Raw genomic sequence first — 13426 nt, forward strand, 5'->3', positions numbered from 1 at the left:
TATACAATGGAATATTATGCAGCCATCAAAAGGAATGAGATCTTGCCATTTGCAACGACGTGGATGGAACTGGAGGGTATTATGTTGAGTGAAATAAGTCAAACAGAGAAAGACATGTATCATATGATCTCACTGATATGAGGAATTCTTAATCGCAGGAAACAAACTGAGGGTTGCTGGAGTGGTGGGGGGTGGGAGGGATGGGGTGGCTGGGTGATAGACACTGGGGAGGGTATGTGCTCTGGTAAGCGCTGTGAATTGTGCAAGACTGTTGAATCTCAGATCTGTACCTCTGAAACAAATAATGCAATATATGTTAAGAAAAAAAGAAGAAGAAGAAGAAGGTAGCAGGAGGGGAAGAATGAAGTGGGGAAAATCGGAGGGGTAGACGAACCATGAGAGACGACGGACTCTGAAAAACAAACAGGGTTCTGGAGGGGAGGGGGGTGGGAGGATGGGTTAGCCTGGTGGTGGGTATTGAGGAGGGCACATTCTGCATGGAGCACTGGGTGTTATGCACAAACAATGAATCATGGAACACTTCATCTAGAACTAATGATGTAACGTATGGGGATAAAAAAATAAAGAAAAAAAAGAAAAAAAAAAAAAAGAACCCCGTCTCAGCTCTACTTAGTCACAGGCAGACCTTGAGGCAGGCCCTGGCTAAGTGACCATTTGAGGGGAAAGGGAAATGTTTCCTTTATTGGCCTCCTGTGAAATCTTTAATGCCACTCTCTCTACAGCAAAACCCACTCCTTCAGAGTAGACATCATCCTCTCTGGTCCTTTCTTTGAAAATGTGGATGCCTCCCGCAGTGTGACCTCTTAGCTTTCTGTACCACAGGGAATCTCTTGATGGGACAGCTCTGGTCTGTGCAGGTGGGGTGTTGGCTTAGGGAGGCGGTGTGTTCCTAGAGTGTGTGTGGGGGGGGGGGGGGCTCTGTGCTTCTGCTTAGGGCAGGAAGTGCTGCCTGAGAGCTATCCTCAGTGACTTGGGGACCTGTCAGATCTGTCAACCTCCCACAGCTGTCGCACAGAATTCCCAAAACCCAGATTTCTGGGTTGGTTTGGGCTGCAGAGGCTCAAGCACCGGGGAGAAGCACCAGCCGCGTTCTGCCCCAGCTAGAGGATCTGGGCTCTCCCCACCGGGGCCTAGAGCAGGCAGAGACTTACTGTCTGCCCACGGCTTCGGAGCCTTGCTGCCCCAGCCAGCCGGCCCGTCTCTTGTCCCATCACTATAAGCCTCGGCCATGCCCTCGCCTGCCTGGCTCATGACCGCTTCCTTGCCCATCTGTCTGTCCAGCCGTTCTCTGGCCAGCTCCCTGATGGCCACCAGGAACACAACGGCAGACAACCCGTGGTCCCCATCTCCGTGGAGCCCAGAGTCTCACAGGGCAACAAAAACGATGGCTACAGCATCCTGATGTCCTGCGTGGGACTGCGGGTGCCCAGCTGTGGCCTCCCTTGCTCTAGGCCACAGCCAGGACTGCGCTGTCTGATGCGTCTGCCATCACAGCCTCATGGTGCTTGCTCGTGCCTCAGAGCCCTGCATATTTATGGGGGGTTCTCGGGTCTCCCTCAAAACGGGGCTCAGGGGGCTGCAGTGTCTCACTTACAGACAGGTTGGGAAGACTCCCATTTTGGAAAAGCAGAGGACCGGGAGGGTTAAAATGCCTGAAAGGGCACAGGGGATGATTTCCTAGATTTCCAGATGTGGTCTCAGAATTGTAGTGCTCTGGGGGCTGCCTGAGTGTAGCTGATGTAGCTCTTTGTAGCGGATGTGTGTGTGTGTGTGAGCTGAGACTCTGGGTCTGCCTGCATTCAGTTCGGTCCCTTGGACTAGACGATGAAAGCTAACTCGGCAATCGAACACTTACTATGTGCCAGGCGCTGCCCTAGGTGCTTTATATGCGGTCTTCATTTTACCACCATGGCCAGCTGTTACCTTTCCCGGTTTCCAGAAGAAACTGAGCAGGGAAATTCGGTCCCTCATTCAAGGTCACAGAACTAGGGCGCAGTAGAGCAGGAATTCCAACCGAGGCCCCGGGCGGGAGACACCCCAGCGGGCGCGGATGGCTTGTGTCGGTGCGGGCATGCACGCGCACCCCTCACCTGCGTGCACTGCCCCGCACGCATGGGAGCGAGAGAAAGCTTTCACTGCTGGCAGGGTCTCTGTGACCTGCTCAAGCTGTCTCTGCAGGCCAAGGAAAGGGGTGTCAGGTGTGAAAATGGGAGTGGGTGCAGGGACCTGGTGATCTGAGCGGTTCTCTACTCAAGAAAAATGGAATCTAGCCTGGGCCAGAGCTTTGCTGCTGGTGCGAGGCAAGCCGGGAGTTTTGCAAGGAGAGTTTGTGAATCAACAGAGTCTGAAACAAGCGGGATATGTCTTGGCTCCCTCCTGCCTTGTCTCTGGCTCACGTCCTTCAGCATGCCCTGCGCTTCATCCTGTGCTCTCGGAGGGACGCCGGGACGCCTGACTCTGAACCTCAGACTCCTCATCTGGAGGCAGCTTGTCTCCTCTCAGAGACCCCCAGCTGGGAGGGATTGCTGCTGTTTCCTGGAGGGGAGAGGACCCTCTCAAGGGCAGTGGGGGAGTTGCCCCCTGGGACTCCGGGGTGCATGGCCCCAGCCAGCTTCCTCTCTTCTGCCTTCGAAGATCAGGTGTAGTGTCCAGGCTGTGGGTTCCCAGTTCTGTAGGTGCACGGCTGCTCCCTAGCCGAGTTGGGGAACATCTTGGTCTCTGGAGGGATCATCGCTACACTGAGGATCTGTGTGTGACATATAAAGGCAGTTCCAAAACAGTGGGCTTCTTCTGCTTGCCAGACCTCACAGGGTGTCTCCCATCCTACAAACTCTGAATACTGGGCCTTCTGGTGTGAGCAACAGGTGAAAGCCCCCTCCTGACTGCCCACCGGGTCTCCGGCAAAGACAAAACCCTTTATCAGGTGATCACAGAATGCAGGTGCGCTCTTGGGCTCTGCAGCCGGTCTGCCAGGCTTCCAACCGCCTCTAGCTCCATATATGCATCCCAGGTGAGCCCTTGGCTATGGACCTATTATGCTCCCTCTCTTAGGTCTCACCATGGTAGGTATCTAACCCGTACTGAGTGCCTACTGTGTGACAGATGTTTCCCTACGAGATTTACACATGCCCCCTCCTAAGACCGTCATAACAGCCCCGGTGGATGGGTACTATTATCTTACCCACTTTCCAGCGGGACAAATGGAGACAAGAGAAGGCTAAGTCACTTGCCCAAGATCACACAGCTAGTGAGTGACATGATGTTGGGCAAGATACCCTTTCTAAGTCTTGATTTCCTCATCGATACAATGTGTTAATACCATGATCTGTCCGGGTGTTTTGAGGATTCAGCTGAGCAAGGCACATGGCACCTGGCAAAGCACTGAGCACACAGTAAGCACTCAGCAGACATGGCCACTTAATGGTACAGGGAATGCTAACCCCAGCTGGAAGACCGAAAACATATTTAGAGCACCAGTAACAGTGGATCAAATAATGAAGGGATTAACTCCTCCACAGGTGTCTTTCGTGAGCCCATGTAAGTTCTCTGAGGGCAGGGACTTTGCCTGCCTAGTTCACTGTGGGTTCCTGGGGCTTTGCCTCACATCTGGTGAAAGTTTGTTGAATGACTGAGTGAAGGACTGCTTGGGGGCCCCGAGGGGTCATTCATTATATTGGACAGCCCCCTCTCTTTGCAGCCCTTGCCCTCCTGTGCCTTGTGTCTGTAATCTCAGTGTCCTTGCCTTATTCCCTATTAGAAGGGAAGTTTCCCCAGCCAGGACAGGCCTGAGTTCCGCCCAATGCTATCTTCCCCGGGAAGAATTGGCAGTGTAGCTGAATCTCGTTGTAGCCTGCCTGGGGTGCAAAAGGGTTTTTCTTCTCGGGTGGAAAGTAGAGAGTGTTGAAAGCCTTGTTGGACGTGGTAAGAGGCCTGAGGCTGTGAGCCAGTTGGTTGGCAGCACCATGGCCTCAGTGTCTCAGATATCCTAGAGCAGGCTCTAGGATGATGATGACCACCTGAGTTTGTAGGCCCCTCCCTTCTTTACACAGGTGAACGCTGTTTCTTTCTTTTTTTTTTTTTTGCGAGAGAGAGAGAGAGCACATGAGAGGGGGGAGGGGCAGAGGGAGAAGCAGACTCCATGCTGAGCAGGGAGCCAGATGTGGGACTCGATCCGGGGATTCCAGGATCATGACCTGAGCCGAAGGCAGTCGCTTAACCAACTGAGCCACCCAGGTGCCCATGAACGCTGTTTCTAAATGACACTTCCAACCCCCACTGCCACTAGGATGACATGGAGAGTGGGGGCTGTTGTCCCCCTTTTTTTTTTTTAAGATTTTATTTATTTATTTGACAGAGAGACAGCGAGAGAGGGAACACAAGCAGGGGCAGTGGGAGAGGGAGAAGCAGGCTTCCCGCCAAGCAGGGAGCCCGATGCGGGGCTCGATCCCAGGACCCTGGGATCATGACCTGAGCCGAAGGCAGACGCTTAACGACTGAGCCACCCAGGCGCCCCTAGTTGTCCCTTATTTTTGAAAGACTACCCCACCCCCATTGGTATATGACCCACTTTGAGTAAAATAACGGCTGAGCTAAATTCTTCCACAACCTCCCTCCCCGCCCTCTCATAGAATTAGTCCTGAAAGAGCCCATTGCTCTGGGAAGCTACCTTTCCCTGAAGACCTGGCCCTCTAATCAGCCAAGGCTTTGATCCAGAAATGATAGAGTGAGGGAACTCGAGGATGACCGGGACAACGGATTTCCAGGCAGGCCCAGCCCCCAGCTCCCCACCCCCAGGAAACCCTGAGCTCTGCCCGCATCCTTTCTAGAAATGTGAGCCCCCACCTTTCCAATTTCCTCTTACACCTCTTCTCTATTTCCCCGCCCCCGCCTCTGTGACAACGTGGCGCGCATGCAGCCCATCTGGGGATCAGGGAATCCTACTGGGTATGCCAGCTTAATGAAATACTTGCAGTTTATTAAACACAGGCTTCCCTAAGCCCGGAGTGCCTGTGGGTATTTGAAAGGCCAAGGTAACCCCGAGCTACCACAAACGTAATTGTTACATGTGTCCATGCATTCCTGGTGCAACCTCAAACTCCAGCTCTTGAGCAGCAGGCGAAATTAGCAACATAAAGTAACTCCTAGGCAGACAAGAGGAGGGAAATGTGGGGAAAGGCTTGAGAGAGGCTCTCAGAACCCCTCAGGGCCTCTAAAAGTATATGAAGTTCCCATTACCTGGCATAGCTGTAACCGTGGAGGGCGCTCCCCCACCCCAGGCTGTTCGTGTTTGCCCAATCAGTTCATTATTACCAAGCAGGTCTTTCTTGTCAACCTCGCGTGGTGTCGCTCTAAGAGTTCAAGTCCTCTTACGGGTGAGGCTTGCTCTGGGCAGCCGGCGGGGCAAGCGCTGTCTGAGGTCTCCTTCTAGAGCTGTGTTTCTGCTCCTCCTCCAGGGCTTGGCAGGGAACGGCCATGGAGAAGCCCCAGGTGACCTGGAGCCCAGTGCCCTGAACTTGGGGGAAGCTGCTCCTGGGAGGTGCTCTCCCATTCATCAGTCTCCTCAGCCTGGGGCCTGTGAATCAGGGGCGAGGGGCTGAGATGGAAGCAGCAGACGAAAGCCTCCAGGGAGGTGCCTCCCTCTACGCGGACTACCATCTGGATGCCGGAGAAGGCGACCCTGTTGACCACGCTCAGGGGAACCTGCTCCAGGAACCTCAGAGTCAGCCCGTTGGCCCACACGCAGCCCTTGCGGCTCAGGGCCTTCAGGCAGAAGGTCAGCAGAGCGCTGCCCTTCTCCCGGTAGGGCTCCAGCGACAGGTGTCGGCGGGAGAGGCGGGGGAGCTGTAGCCGGAGGTGGGCATCCGGGCCGCGCCCCACCAGCAGCGGGCTGGTGTCATGCTACAGCCGTGCTGGGACGTTGGCAAAGGTGTCCGGGTCCTGCGCGGGGTGATGCAGGCTCACATGCAGGACCGTGAGGGCCCTCTCTGTGGACACGAGCCTGGGAAGAATGGAGCACAGACCAAAAAATGTGATTTGAGCCTAAACATGCTTGCCCAGCTCAGGGACCCTGAACCACCTCCAGCCAAGCACAGCAGAGCACCGAGTGTGGATCTGGTCATTCTGTCCAAGTCAGGATGGCGCCAAGGCTAGAGCTGGTGTGGAAGGTCAGCCCCGCTGGGTCTAGCCTCAGCTTCACCTCTAGCACGCTCTGTGAGTAGGACTTAACCACTCACCCACTCTGAGCTTTAGCTTTCTTTTCTGTAATATAAGGATGCCTGTCCTTGTCTTTGCAAGGCATAAGGCATACCAGCTTTCATGGTGTGGTTTTGGTGGCTCACTATCATTTGGAGACAATCTGGCCCTGTTTCACGGGAAGGGAAGGACAGGCAGATAGGATACACCTGCCCTGTATCCAATAGTCACACAAAAAACCCTTGCTGAGCCCTTGCCTGAGCCAGGCACCGATCGGCTGCTGGGAATGAGCACAGGCAACAGGAGAAGAAGCTGCTGATCTCCAGAGTGCCCAGCTGGTGGAGAAGACAGAGGCTTCTAGCAGCAGGAATTGTGGACAGACACAGAATCGGGAAGCCCAGCTGGCTGCCGGGGGCCCAGAAAGGCTGCCTGGAGACCCAGAGAAAGAATAAAAACAGCCATCATGTTCCAAGTGCTTCTATGGGCCTGGCACCACGCCAAGTGCATTTTGGGCATGAATGTCTCCCTATATGGGCAGAAGGCAGATCCTGAGAAGGTGGAGAGCGCCGGGAGATCTCGCTCAAGAACCAACAGGGGCTCTGCAGAGGCCAAGTAACAAGGCTGCCACGGTGAGAAATGCACACATCCTTTGTCCCAGCCACTCCACCTCTGGTAATTTGTCCTTTAGAATCTTACTGGCACATGCAGTAAGGCTGCTTACAACAGTTGGCTTTGCTCCCGCATGGATTTGAGGAATATAAACTCTCTGGCACATCCACCAACCCCATATGGTGCGGAACCTGCCACCGCCTTCAGTGGGAACCAAGGGATGAGTGGATTTGAATAACTAATCCTATACTTTCCCGGCACCAGGCTTCAGCCTACAGTATTTTCTCTGCTAAGAAGTCATCTTCTGTCCCAAACTCTGCCCAAATACCACTCATCGTTAAAGACCCATTTCAAATGTGGCCTCTCCTATGAAGCTCTTTTCCTCTCTCTGCCCTCTGACCCCCTCTGGACACCTCCATTCAGCACAGTTTCTCATAACACACCAGAGTCACGTGGGTCCTTGTCCTGTCTTTCCTGAGCTCTGCTCCTCCTGCTGTCTCTGAGGCCCCCCGGGGGCAGGCTGTGGTCTGAGCGGCTGCTCTGTGTCCCATTGCCCTGTGCTCACCGGGCCTGGCCACAACATCTGTCTGGGGGCACATCTGGCAAATGGTTAAATGAGGAGATGCTCACACACACATGAAAATCCTTTGAGGGCGCCTGGGTGGCTCAGTTGGTTAAGTGTCTGCCTTCAGCTCAGGTCATGATCCCAGGGTCCTGGGATCGAGTCCCATATCGGGCTCCCAGCTCAGCGGCGAGCCTGCTTCTCCCTCTGACCTTCTCCCCTCTCATGCTGTTTCTCTCTCTCTCGCTCTCTAATACATAAATAAAGAAAATCTTAAAAAAAAAAAAAAAAGAAAAAAGAAAAAGAAAATCCTGTGAAATCAGGTTTTGGTATACTGCAAATGAGAGCCTGGTCCTTAAGGGCTGTGGGACTGGAAGCCTGTCACAGGTAGTCCGAGTCCCGGACCCTCGGCCCCTTCTATCTTCTGGCTGAAGTCGGCGAATAGTGAGGACCTTCCACTCGGATAGTGAGGGCCGGGCCCCTCAGGACCCTCCCTCTTCCTAAAGCGCAGACATGCACGTGTCTCCATCCACATCCCAGGCCCCAGCCTGCGGGAAACCTCCTCCTGAGGTACGGAAGGTAAGCTGGGCCCAGGACAGCCGAGCTGGGTGTCCAAGTCCTCAGGCCTGGCCAGAAATTCAGAGTTCACTTCCGGGACTCGATCCTACGGCACAAGGATCCCGAGAGAATCCCGCAGAAATTAGGGTTCACCACTGCTCAGGAGACGTTACTCTTCCGCTCCACTTAGCACTCCAGAGCTGACAGAAATCCCCTGCCAGGGCAGAGCCCCTGAGGCCCCCTGAGGCCCTGCCCTTCAGTCAATTGTCCCCTGTATAAGATGGGCCTGATGAGGCCCCCGCATTGTCTCTAAGACCCCCCGGGTTTTCTGGGGAAGCAGAAAGCAGCCCGCCCAGTGCTGTGTCTGGGGCGGGACTGTAGGAAGACAGGCGCCTGGCGAGAAGCCAGCGGGGGCCCTGCTCCTGGCCCCACCAGGCCCTCTCCCCTGGCTGGTGTGGCTCCAGTCCCCCTGACCTTCACCTACCTTTCTGCCAGGGGCCCATCTGCGCCTGACATTGCAGCTGTGAGCTCTCAGGAGCACGTGGCTGGGAGCCGGGGTGGGCCTGGGCTGGCGGTTACAGCTGCAGCGCGGGGATGTGATGTGTCACGTCATTCATCCGTGTCGCTGCTTTCTTCCTTTTTCCCTTCAGGAAAGAAAATGGAAGTGTTATTTCCCATTGCAGAAGTGCAAGCCCAGGGCCGAGAGGTTGAGAAACCCCAGCCTGGGATCTTTGCTAGCAGAGGCCCCTGAGAGGTGGGGTTCCCCGTGGGGTGTCAGCACTGCCTGTGTCCGTGGCCCGTCCTCACGGACCTGGAGAGCTGTGTCCAGTCCTGGTAGCTGGTAGAGTTCCTCTTCTCCGCTGCCAAGCGGGTGAGGGCGAAGGCATCCCAGGCCTCTTAGAGAGGAGAGGCTTTTTCAGTAGAGGGTCAGTGAGGGGAACCCCCCCTACGTGGGTGACTGTGAGGAGAGCATTATGGCTGGACCGGGAGTGACCGAGGGAGCTGTGGGCAACAGAGCCGTGCATGGAGTGTCATGGAAGGGCAGGGCCTCAGGGGGCAGGGGTAACGGCTGCTCACGGTGGGCAGTCTGTCTTGGAGGAGAGCAGAAAAGCCATCTTTTTTGCCCACCCCTCCTGGGCTCTGCTGGCCTCCCAGGGCAGCCTGGAGGAGACCACGATGGATGCTGGCCCAGCACTGTGGACCCTGGCCATCCTGAAAGTGCCCCAGTGTCACCACGGTGCTAACCCTTCACATGGCCCACGTGTTCACCGTCCACCAGTGTATTCATACAGCCTTCCCTGTACCCACCAAGCAGGCAGGAGACATGCCCATCTTATACAGGGGACACCTGAGGCCCTAAGAGGGGCAGTCCCTGGCCCAAGGCCCCGGAACAAATCAGCTTATAATCCTTTCTCCTTTTCCCATCAAACCCAGGCTATCCTGGGGACTCTTGGAGGGCATGTAGGTGGGTGGTGCAGTGCGCAGGTGGCCCCGATCTGCCTCACTGTCCCCAGATCCACTGCTTACCCGTTCCTCAGGGGTGACCCTTATAGCCCCGGAGATCTCGGCTGGCCACGCCCTGGGGGCTGAGCTCCTCTGGGCACGACTCAGGGCCTAGTCTGCTTTCTCTCTTCTGAGCATTTAGACTCTAGTTGGTTGCTTAGTAACTGAGAAGGACAATAGGAAGATCTAGAAACAGTCATCCATCCCTGTGTATCCCAGCCAGTGTGAGACCACCCCAGAGGGGCTCCCCAGAGCCGGGAAGTGTATCTGTCCCTGGAGGAAAGCAAGCATCAACTACAGGCTGCCTCCCCATTGTCCATGTTCTCCACTATGTCTCTAAGCTCCAGCATGCACAGAGCTGGGCCAGGTGTGTGCAGGAGGCCTGTCCCCATAGGGGTCCACACAGGATGTCAGCCTTCCCCTGGGGAACCCAGGGCAGTGGGCAATAGGTAAGAGCCGGGCAGGGGCTTTGCTGCCCCTTGGTGCATGACCTTGAGTGAGCCCTATCCCCTCTCTGGACCTTAGTTTTCCTCCCGTAGGGATGGGACACGGTGTCCCCACAACACCCTGCCACCATGGTCTAGGTCCATGCTCCCAGCCCTGGCGTGGGAGAGTAGGTGGGTAGAGGAGATGTGTTCGTGACCCCTGTGACCTCAGTAAATTGGTTCAGAGCAGTTCCCAGAAAGAGAGAACTGAAACAGCCAGGGAATTCAGCTGCTACGAGGAAGTCCTGCCCGGGCTGCATCTTCCGAAGGCGAGCCGGAAGTCCTGCCCAAGTCCTGCAGGTCACTGGCTGGCAGGCCCCTGAGGGGAGAGGGAGAGCAGGGGGAGTGGAGGTGCTGGTTGCACTCTTCTTGGCCCCCTTGGCCCAGGAGGCCCTTCTTTGGTTGGTGTTGGGACACTGAGGAGTGTACATCAGTGAGCAAATGTCCCTGTCATGTGCTGCTTGGGGAACTCAGGACAGAACAACAGCTTCCAGAGCTTTCTATAATGGTGGGCAGGCGAGGATTCTCGTATCAGACAGACTCTGGTGTGAGGCTTGATTCCTTCTTCTAGCAAGTGCGTGAATGCAAACAAGTTACTCGGCCTCCCTGAACCGAGCTCTACTCTGCGAAATCAGGATGATTTGTTGCTGTGTGTGCTGAGATCCACGCCAAGTGCCAAGAACGGGCTTAAGAAGGTGGTGCATGAGAGCTGCTCGTGGTCGAACCCTTAACAACAGAAGAGCGGGTAGACGCCTCTGGTGAGAGGGGCTGGTGGAGCAGCCTGGCAGCTTGCACAAACCCCAGATTCTCAGAAGGCCCCAGGTTTTGCTTAAAATGAACGTAATTTGGGGGCGCCTGGGTGGCTCAGTCGGTTAAGCGGCTGCCTTCGGCTCAGGTCATGATCCTGGAGTCCCACGATCGAGTCCTGCATTGGGCTCCCTGCTTGGCGGGGAGTCTGCTTCTCCCTCTGACCCTCCCCCCTCTCATGTGCTCTCTCTCTCTCTCTCAAAAAAATAAATAAAATCTTAAAAAAAAAAAAAGAACGTAATTTGGAGTTGAATACCTCATTTGCATGAATTTAACATAAATTCCATTTTAAATGATAATGAAGTTAAAGGGGTGCTCTGGGAAGAATCTCCAGGTGATGGCTGGGGCATGTGGACCCAACAGAGGAGGACAAGGTTACCTATTTGGCAGGTGAAGAAGCTGAGGCTCCCAGGGATCAGTCGACTAGCCCAAGGTCTCGTATCTGCGAAGCAGCAGAACTAGGACTCGGACCCATTCTGCAGCGCTCTTGGGCCTAATCAGGAAGCTGCCGTGCCTTCTAGCTGGCATTCTCTGCAGTCCAGCTATCCTGCCTCCTGCAAACGTGCTCCACCTGGCCGGCGGGCAGAGCACTGCCTAGAGAGAGGGGCCAGCTTGCAGCCAGCCAAGCCTGCGGCAGCCACCCCACCATGTCCTGGCGGCCTGTGACCACCAGGTGGCAGCACCCGCACACCTAGCAGCGTGTGCTTCAGGGGAAGGGGAGGGTGATGAAAAGGATGGAGGTGTCATGCCTGGGACCACTGGGGAGCTGGGGAGGAGAGCATGAGGGAGGCCCAGTGCTTGGGGTGGCAAGGAGACAGAGTCCTTGCTTCTCTGACTCAAAATGGTCTTAAATGGCCCCAGGGGACTCCACAGCAAACGTCACCCGAGAACACCAACCCATGGAGCGTGGGGATAAAACCGGAAGCAGGAGGCCTGTGGAGCAGAGCTTCCAAGCACAGGGGCCAGGACGACAGGCTCCGAAGGGGTAAGTGGCCTGCGCAAGAACACAGCCTGCGTGCACAGCACCGCAAGGATGAGAAGCCAGACTTCCCTATCTGTAAAGTGGAGTAATACTGGGGCCCTCCGGGGAGGGGGCCCCCAGAGAGTCAGTGCATGGGAAGCATACAGGTAGGCCAGGGCCACATGCGTGGTAAGAGGAATGTGGATAGAGTTACTATGTTTGTTGTGATACTATATACATAGTATATACATATATTGTTAGTTTGATCCGACTGATCGCTCCCTGTCCCCACTGAGCTCTCAGGTAAGAAAAAGAACACCTGTAACTCGTAGAGATAGACGCTGTGAGGGGGGTGGGGTGCACAGAATCATGAACCCCAGGAGGGGAGTCTAACCTACCGGGGGTGAGGGACACCAGGGAAGGCCTCCTGGAGGAGGGGACACTTGGGCTGACTCTGCAGGGTGGGATGTGGGACGAAGCCCACATGGAGGAAGGTGGGAGTCAGTACCCAGTTTCTGGAAATGACTCTTCCTCCCCCAGGCCCATGCTCTTGGCTAATAAGAATGATAACTGCAAGGTAACGGTGGGTACCTTTATCTCAGTAAAGGTAACTCCCCCTTTACTGAGTCCTCTCAGGGGAATCTCTCAGTGTTTGACCAGCTCTGCTAGTCTCTGGCCTGAGCCCCGGTGGGAAGCAAGTGGCTATCGGGGGCCCCAACTGCTTGTTCCCTCTGTGTTTTCTCCCAGAATGCTGGCTGGGCCTCCATATGGAGGCTGGGCTGGCCAGCGTGACTGTGGCGGCCCCGACCTGCAGAGGAACCAGAAAAGGTGAGAAGAAGGTGCTCAGAAGCTTCTGCCATTCGGGCCCACACTCCCTCCCCTGTTCCAGGGGTTGCCGCTAAGCCTAATTTCATGATTATGCTCAGTGCTTAATACATGTCAATTTTACTTATTGCTAAATCCGCTAATAAACATTTACTTAAGGGCTAAGTCCCTGAGCCCTGACCAGTGCCTGAGGCAGGCCTGGGGACGGGCGCCTGGGATTCTGAGGCCTTCTTGGCTCTTAACATCCCGTGGGGTGGTCAGGCCACACAGAGCCAGTGTTAGCAAGGCTAGAAGTTACCTATTGCTTCTGACCTCCTTTTTCCTCGCTGAGCTAAAGGGCCATCCCTTGGGTGGCCAGGGGAGCAGGGGCTTGGGGAAGGAGGAGGCAGCCTGGTCTTGGCCAGCATGCACTCCCTCCACCTTCACCCACGGCATCCAGAGCAGCAGAGGATCAAAGGGCAGGGAGGGAGCCCTCACCCGGAGCCAACCTTGCCTCTGCTGTGGACAGACTTTGGGGCAAGTCACTTTTTTCCTTTCCTTTCCGGCCTCCTCAGTGTCCTCATCTGGAGAATGGGAATTATCATGCCCGCCCTATAGCCATCATCTTCATTTAACACTTTAAGAGGGGGCAGCTTGGGCGCCTGGGTGGCTCAGTCGTTAAGCGTCTGCCTTCGGCTCAGGTCATGATCCCAGGGTCCTGGGATCGAGCCCCACATCGGGCTCCCTGCTCGGCGGGAAGCCTGCTTCTCTCTCTCCCTCTCCCCCTGCTTGTGTTCCTGCTCTCGCTATCTCTCTCTCTGTCAAATAAATAAATAAAAATCTATAAAAAAAAAAAAAGACTCTTTAAAAAAAAAAAAAGAGGGGGCAGCTTTCGCCTGGTCAGAAGGATTTGCCTGGGGCTGC

At 55.3% G+C, this 13426-nt stretch overlaps 1 protein-coding gene across 1 annotated transcript; it reads right to left on the bottom strand.

The window, feature by feature from the left end:
* Window positions 1-4864: 4864 nt before the first annotated feature.
* TIFAB (TIFA inhibitor) lies at window positions 4865-8458 on the bottom strand. The gene is given in 2 exon segments (XM_045889308.2): window positions 4865-6019; window positions 8427-8458. Coding segments are annotated over 2 exon segments (606 nt in total). The 3' UTR covers window positions 4865-5445.
* Window positions 8459-13426: the final 4968 nt, after the last annotated feature.

The sequence above is a fragment of the Mirounga angustirostris genome, unplaced genomic scaffold (genome assembly GCF_029215605.1).
Source record: "Mirounga angustirostris isolate CCGP_5_RB_7025 unplaced genomic scaffold, mMirAng1.0.hap1 SCAF_7, whole genome shotgun sequence".
In the NCBI taxonomy this organism is placed as follows: domain Eukaryota; kingdom Metazoa; phylum Chordata; class Mammalia; order Carnivora; family Phocidae; genus Mirounga; species Mirounga angustirostris.